The sequence below is a fragment of the Hordeum vulgare genome, chromosome 1H (assembly GCF_904849725.1).
Source record: "Hordeum vulgare subsp. vulgare chromosome 1H, MorexV3_pseudomolecules_assembly, whole genome shotgun sequence".
Classification (NCBI taxonomy): Eukaryota; Viridiplantae; Streptophyta; class Magnoliopsida; order Poales; family Poaceae; genus Hordeum; species Hordeum vulgare.
In genome coordinates this window covers 91692164-91700306 of record NC_058518.1, presented here as the reverse complement: position 1 = coordinate 91700306, position 8143 = coordinate 91692164, and the positions used below count along the sequence as shown (strand labels likewise).

The following is an 8143-nucleotide window of genomic DNA, read 5'->3' as shown; positions in this document are numbered from 1 at the left end:
ACGACAACCCTGACACTCTAAGGAGGCATCTCCTGAGACAGACCCCAGAAGACCTCGACGAACTAACGACGACAAACGAGAACCACACAGATGACCAAGTCGATGATGCCACTGCTGGAAAGAACCAGTAGCCGAGGCGACCAAAGCGGAAGAACTGGCGAGAGAATGGGGAGAGGAAGGAACATGAAGCCAGTCCAACTCCCAAAGACCCTCAGAATCACGGCGGCGAGGACCAGCCCCAACCAGAGTGTGCGTGCGACGGTCCTGGACAGAACAAGAGTCAAGATCAAGGATGACACGACAACCAGAATCAGCAAGTTGACCAGCGGAAAACAAATTCATGGTAAGTCGAGGAACATGAGCAACATCAGGAACAGAATAAGAAGGAGTGGTAAGAGTGCCTCTACTAACGACAGGAAGGGGAGTACCATCAGCGGTGAGGACATGAACAGGAGAATCAAGCGAACGAAGAGAGGACAGAGTGGAAGAATTAGAAGTCATATGAAAGGAAGCTCCAGAGTCCAGAACCCATGGGGATGTACCTGACTGTGGAGAAGGTGGTTGCTCAGTGCGGGAAGCCTCAGTCACAGAACCAGCAGTACCCGTTGAGGAAGAACCTGAAGCAGCGAGCAGACGCTTAAGTCTCAGAATATCCTGCTAAGTCAAAGTGATGGCTGAAGCTGTCGAGGTAGATGACGAAGTCGCTGTAGATGATGACCGCGCCTTGCGCAAGTGTTTCTTCTTCGTGTAGCAGTGGGGCTCAATATGACCATCATTGTTGCAGTAGTTACAATGTGGACGGGGGCGACCTGAGCCGCCAGAAGGAGTGGGCAAGAGCGGCGGAGCACTCGAGCGAGAAGGGGTCGGTGCAGCAGGTGGCGTAGAAAAAGTCCGAGCAGCGAGCACCGAGGGAACCTCCAGCAAACCAGCACCACGTAAGCGAGTCTCCTCAGCACGAATCTGAAAAAGCGCCTCCATGAGAGAAATACGGCCACGAGCAAACAACTGAGCACGCCGGGGCTCAAACTCCTTACGGAGCCGAGACAGGAACTCATAGACGCGATGAAACTCCAAGTCGGCCTGGACAGCCTGGCAACAGGGGCAAGTACGACAACCAGCACTATGGAGAGAATCAAGCTGGCGCCAGATAGCAGAACTCTGTGCATAGAAGTCATCAACAGTAGAGTCACCCTGCTGAAGAGCATGCTCCTGACGGACCACAGAGAGGTATAAGGCATCACCAGAGGGCTCATAGCGCTGACGAAGGCGGGTCCACATCTCAAATACAGTAGGAAGGCCCAGAAACTGAGAAGCAAACTGAGGCAGAACACTAGCAGTGAGAACAGCGGCAGCACGAGCATCATCATCAAGCCACTGGGTGTAAACGGACAGAGCATCATGATACCCCTGAAGAGCCTCCTCATAAGCCAAGACCTTCTCATCATAAGCACTCACAACGGCCTCATCAGCAAGCTTAGTCGCATCCTTTGCGGCCTGAGAAGCATCCGCAGGGAGAGCCGGTGGGATCGGCGGAGTGGGAGCCACGGGAGGAACCGGACATGGCGGACAACAGACCTCGCCGGAAAGAAAACCCCATAGACGGATGCCACGCATGTGAATGCGCATGAAGCCAATGAACTCGATGTAGTTAGTGCCATCAAAGATCACTGGACAACGAGGAACAACACCGTAGCCGGATGCAGCAGACATTTTTTTTTACTTTTTTTTTTTGGAACTCAGTCAGACGAACCGCGTTGGATGCAGATCAGAGAAGTACCAGCAGCGGGCAAGATGAATCGGGCAGACTAGGGCGGGCTGGAAGCAGCAGCAGCGGTTGGATCCTGCTGGAAGCAGCAGCAGCGGGCAAGAGAGAGTCAGACTCGATCCTGCTGGTTCGATCCTGCTGGAGGCAGCAGCAGCGGGCAAGAGAGAGTTGGACTCGATCCCGTCTAGATCGATCCAAGCCGTAGCGGGAACACACGCTGGGTACGATCCCGTCCTGGATCGATCCCGTCTGGATCGGTCTTCCGAGCGGGAGCGGGAACCGCGTTCTGATGCGTCTTCAGCGGGAGCGAGCGGAATCAGCAGCGGGAGCGAGCGGAATCAGCAGCAGGAATCGCGGCCTCGTCCTGATGCGATCTGGTGAGAGGGGATGTAGATTGCCAGATGCCAGCCACCTTGTTTGGACCTCGATCTGGAGCCGCCGTGACTGGAACTCCACGACGAGACGAGCGGGACGAGGTGGGGAAGATTAGATCGGGAAGAGCACGAGTTGCGCGTGCAAAAAAAATCTAGGCTCTAATACCATGTTAGGAATAAACAACTTGTATTCCCATGAGGCCATAGGCCGATATATATACATGTACAGGTGATGGACTATATGCAGGAAAATCCCTTATATATTGGGATAAATACAAAAGGGTACATGACTTGTATTATAACTCTAACAGCTACAAGGTTTGAAGAACTGGCCATACTTCATCTCCCACTCCGACAGCATCGTGCAAATGCACCTTGCGCCGATGGAATCCGCCCAATGCATGATGCCACCCCTGGTTGCATTTCACAATTGGTTTCTTCAGCAGTTGAAGTCAGGGAGCTCGACGAATCATCTTATTAGCATTCAAAATTATGGATGATTCGGAGACAACACCTGTACGGTGGGAAACCCATGCTGAAGATGGAGGCGATGTCGAGATCAAAGGCTTTGAAGGTAATACCCTCGTCCAGGACATGGCATGCTTCGTTGATAACCGGGAAGAACACCATCTCTGCTATTGCGTTGTTGTCAAGCTTGAGCAACTGCCACCATGCACAAGAATCATGGTGATTAGAAATGGCCATTGGTATTTCTGATATCTAGCAACATTTTGCCTTCAACTGAAATATGGTGTGCATGGAGAGTAAGAGATCCATTCACTCTAAATACATGTATGCATAAATGGGATAATCTATCTGCCATCAATACCGAAACTTGTTTAGGTTATATCTAGTCCACCAAATAATGAGATTTCACCAAACACAGCAGGTTAATTAGAAAGCTGCCTTGCTTATTTGACCATCAATACGTATTATCTACAAGTCAACACTAACCTCACAAGAACCTTTTTAAAATGTGCACCGGGAAGCATATATTGATGTTTTATTTTTTTCTTTCACAAGCCCTCAAGAAAAGATGATGTTGCTAAAGTGAAGAAAAAAGAAACGTCGGTAAAAACACTGGAAAGTGAAACCAAACCTCGGGATCCGGTGTGGCTCCGGCAATTCTCCTCGACTCCTCGACATAGTTCATGATTTCAAGATCAGGGCTCGCCTTCCTCTTACCCTCATACCTGTAAAACCCCTTTTGGGAGGCTTCACCTGTGAAACAGCAACAGAAACAAGAAAAGCATACTCACCAATGGGAACCAAGGAAACGTTGCAAGTTATAAATGATTAGTTTACCTGTTCTTTTGTCTTCAATCATGAGAGGAATCAGCATTGACTTGTACACCCGCTCCGGGAAGTTTTCAAGGTACTGCATGCCTGTGGCTAGAGCAACTCCAAAACCAACCAAATCTGTCATTCTGCAGAGAAGCTCTTTAAATGAAAATGGTGCGTGATTCAACATGATTTGATCAGCATAAGTGCATGAGGCAAGCAAAATGATGCTGACAGTCTCACTGATGAGCATTCCCGTTTGAATCATCGCAAGTGAGAGAGATTAGATACTGCCAAAGATATTTTGTGTTGCCTAAATACCTGAATGGACCAATTGGCATCCCGAATTCAGTACAAGCTTGGTCGATCTTGTAAACATCCATTCCATGATCAACAAGCAAGAGTGCTGCCTGAGTGTACGGAAAAAACATCCGGTTGACCGCAAAGCCAGTACAGTTTCCGACCACTATTGGTATCTTCTTGATCTTCTTCCCTACATCCAGCAAGGTGACAACTGCTTGCAGAGAGGCATGAGGGGTGCGGACTATCTCAAGAAGAGGCATGATGTGAGCTGGACTGTCAAAAAAAGGGAGTGTATTAGGAAATAGTTCAGGAATCACAGCTAAGGAATTTATTCTGAATTTGATTAGCATTTCCTTACGCGAAGAAGTGTGTGCCAACAATGCGGTCTTGGGAATTTGTCTTCTCTCCGATTAGGTTAAAATCAATTGTGGAAGTATTAGTGGCAAGAATACAATGGGAAGGACAGTGTTGCTCCAATTCAGCAAAAAACTGCTGCTTCAACTTCACATTCTCGACAGCTGCCTGAACAAGCAGCATAAGAATAACCGGGTTAACTAAAATAGTGGAAACGATATATTCCAGTAGGGTTCTCTCCTACTATTCTTTGCTTGATGCAACAGATGCAAGGTAATTAGATATAGAACTTGCCTCAATTGCTAAGTCTACACTCCTGAATTTATCATAATCGAGGACACCTGTAAGAAGTGAGAGTGTCTTCTCATATTTCTCATTGGTCATTTTTGCTTTCCTTACACGACTCTGCAAGTTTTCTGATCGAAGTGTTATAGTTAGGAACCCCTTCCATTTTCATGTTAGTCTGGACATCAAGATGAAAGAATATTCAGATAGGAAGTGATGAGGTAATGTTAAGCCATCATCTACCTTTGATCCTGTCGATTCCTGTGTTTAGGAATTTCTCATCGACTTCTTTGAGTATAACAGGATAATGGCTCAGTATCAGTGCGGTTGCGATTCCAGAACCCATAAGTCCACCACCAACAATGGCAACTTTAGATACCTTCCTTGGCATCAGACCCAAGTCTGTGATCCCAGGAACCTGCTACAATTGATATAAGACTGGCATTCTAAATTATAATGTAGTTACAGTAAGTGGGTATAATTCTGCACCCAACATGTATATCTCATATACTCCCATGGCTTTAAACAACACACTCAAGTCATGACATTTTTTCTGGAACAAGCATAGTGTTTTTTCCTTGTTCTTTACCATTGATGCTGCACGTTGTGAAAAGAACACATGAATCAAGCTTTTGCATGTATCTGAGAAAAAGAGTTCCTGAAAAGCCATGGCTTCCTGCATTTGTGTTGCACACAGCTCAGGTGAAATCTTAAATCTGTATGAGTTTTCTTGTTAAGCCAAATGATAAACAGTAAGGCAAACCATACCTTTCGAAGCCCGGCTCGTGGCCCTGAAACTATACCTTCTTCGACAGCATCGATACAGACGAATGGATACTGAAGATTGGCAGCCCGCTTCCTAGACTGAACTCTGGCAGAATTGAGGATCTCTCTGGCCAGCTCAGGAGATTCAAGCCTGTCAGTTTTGTAGAGGGATCGGACCCATGGCCTTTTCGACTCACATATATCCAAAGCCCAACGCCGGGCATCATTCAACAAATTGTTAGGTGAAACGACAGCGTCGACTAGACCCAGCTCATGGGCTTCTTCGGCTTTAATTGGCTTCGAGAGCTGGTGAAAATGAGTTTGTTTCAAGGTTTCCAATGTAAGAAGTTAATGTGCAATAGCACAGGAATGAAAGAAGGAATTTTGCAAAATGGGAGAAGTAAACATACCATCATCATTTCAAGTGCTTTTGTCAGTCCAACAAGGCGGGGAAGGCGCTGTGTTCCTGAAATGTAGGACAAGTGCCAAACACATCGTATAAAGTACAATACCATGATAGTAGTTCTTCGAATTAATAATTCATAACCTATTGCATGGCACGGTACAAGGAACAACGAAAGGGAAATAACATAATTATGTTTTGTTATGCATATGGTAAGTCTGCATAGCATGACACAAGGAACATAAATACATTAACTTTCTCTCCAATATTAGTCAAATCAAGGGAAATCACTGGATCAGCTATGATAATAATAGCCTTATTTCTGTAAGAAAATATAGAAGTGACACCAGGGGCGGACCTAGAAACATTTTTGAGTGGGGGCAAAATACTTGAGTGGGGGCATATTTTGGTACATTTTGTATAATTTATAGAGTTTTCGTATTTATTTTCTAAAAATACAACCAAATACTGCAGGATTTACAAAACTTGAGTGGGGGCCATGGCCCCCACTCACATCAACGTGGGTTCGCCCCTGAGTGACACTACCTCCAAATCCAGGTATTACTCCAAACTGAACCTCCGTGAGGCCTAATTGAGCATTAGGAGTTGAAATGCGTGCTTGGCATGCCTAATCGAAGAATTCAAACTCAGCAAGACTTGTCATTTAAAAACTTTTTTGGTAACATGAAGAACCATGGAAGGAGGTCAACTATGTACCATGGAAAGTTCTAACCCTCCACCAAGAGCAGGGCCATCAATAGCAGCCACTGATGGCTTCCCAGCATCTGTCAGAGATAACACCCACGAAAAATGTATTATGGAACTTTTAAATCTACTAGTCTAATGGTATGTGTATTGCCAGAAGCCTAGAAAGATATTTGAGAAGAGATGATGAATTGCTCAGTCACCTTCGAAAATATCAGTCATGGCTTCAATCAATATGCAGTGATCCTTTAGCTGCTCCACTATTAGAAATATATAAATTTTGTACGTCAATGTTGGCAAAGGTATGTAGAGACACAGTAAAATGATGATCTCGACAGAAAATTTGCTTAATCAAGACTAATCGCACGTTTGCGAATATCAGCAAAGGCACTAATATCGAGTCCAGCGGAAAATGACCCTCCATTTCCTGTTAAAAAATTCCACAGGAAATGCAAATTAATTGCCACAAAAAGAATTGCCACACATGAAGGATAACTGCTAGAGAGGGAAAAAAAGATGAGAAAAAACCAGCAAGATTGTGGTGCGTGCATTTTGTTTTTAGGTTTTATTGAAGCGTACATCATCCACGAAATGATGCCTGTATCTTAAAATGTGTATTACCTGTAAGAACAATAGCTTTCACATCATTCCTTCGAAGCGCCTCTTCATAGTGCCCTTTCAGGCTATACATGACTGAAAACATATGACGATAAAGATCTTAGGCGAAAAAAGCTAAATAATTAATGGCTAATAATCTACAAGGTCTTAAGGAGCAAATAGTCAATTTGATAGGAAAAGTTTGCATCCAAGTGATCATTACTCAGTACTCTATTATTCGGAGGACACAGCACAATGGCAAGTATATCAGATAGCCCCTAGGTAAGGAGGCTGCTGGGAATTCCCAAATGCCGGCTGAAGAAGGAGAGGAGAGGAAGAAGGGATTGATTCACCGTCCATGGAGAGGGCGTTCACGGGCGGGTTGGCGACGTAGATGACGGCGACGCCGTCGGGTCCGACCTCCATCTCCGACCTCCCCTTCGCCATCGATCCTCCCTTCCGCTTCCTCGGATCTCGCCCCGCGCTCGTCCGCTCGCAGGGCTGCCGGCAGCTGTGTCCGTCTGATCGGAGGACACACCCCGCTGGACGCCATTTTAATGGAGCCAATCGCCATTAAGGCGGCAGTTGTTCGATCTCCGGCAGCCGCAGCTACAGAGTCAGTTGGTTCGGAGTTGGAGGAGGATTTGTGACGGAGAGACGGCAGCGGGGAAGAAAAAAAGGACGAGGCACTGCCATCAGCTCAAATGCTATACGTAAGAGTACTTCAGTTCAATGCCATCAGCTGGAAACCACGTTTAAGATGTTTGAAGTATCTTGCGAAAAGAATGTCAAACGGAAGGGCGTCGGGTTTTGGTCCACCCATTTTCGGCCCATTTTTGAACCAGATTTGCGTCGGCGCGGAAATGTGACGGACGTGCGCGCGCTCGCCTTCTCTTCCTTCGAGCCCGCTGGTCGGAGGCATATTGGCCTCCCCACATCCAACCCTTGCCCGCCTCCTTCGTCGCCGACGTCGTCGCCCATTTTTCCGATGACTCTGTCAACTGTTGGCGCCTCCACATCCGCCCAACAACGTCGCCCACTCCCACGTCGTCCGCCGCTGCCGCCGTCTTGCCGTCGGGGAGCCAACTGCTTCTCACTCCCCCCCCCACACAGCGCCGTCGGGGAGCCGCCTCACCGCCCGGTCAGATCCTCACCGGCACGCTCGTCGGACACCGGCAGGGCAGCTAGCTGGTCCGTGCGCGCCGCGACTCCCTTCGTCGGTCGTCTTCTTCGTCGACGCCCGCAAGCTGTTCGACAGTTTGCCAAGGTACAAAATGGACTCCGCCGACGAGTTCTTTTTTCACAATTTCC

General features: G+C 47.2%; 1 protein-coding gene across 1 annotated transcript; it reads right to left on the bottom strand.

Annotated features, from left to right (window-relative positions):
• Window positions 1–2309: 2309 nt before the first annotated feature.
• Window positions 2310–7564, bottom strand: LOC123425904 (glyoxysomal fatty acid beta-oxidation multifunctional protein MFP-a-like). Its single transcript, XM_045109672.1, has 17 exons — window positions 7186–7564; window positions 6857–6928; window positions 6603–6662; window positions 6439–6495; window positions 6248–6315; window positions 6077–6158; window positions 5538–5593; window positions 5131–5433; window positions 4952–5038; window positions 4606–4780; window positions 4372–4493; window positions 4082–4245; window positions 3742–3996; window positions 3445–3566; window positions 3239–3360; window positions 2654–2802; window positions 2310–2552 (listed from the first exon to the last, which is right to left on the bottom strand). Exons 1-17 carry the CDS (start codon window positions 7277–7279, stop codon window positions 2444–2446), a joined length of 2097 nt encoding a protein of 698 aa, XP_044965607.1. The 5' UTR covers window positions 7280–7564; the 3' UTR covers window positions 2310–2443.
• Window positions 7565–8143: the final 579 nt, after the last annotated feature.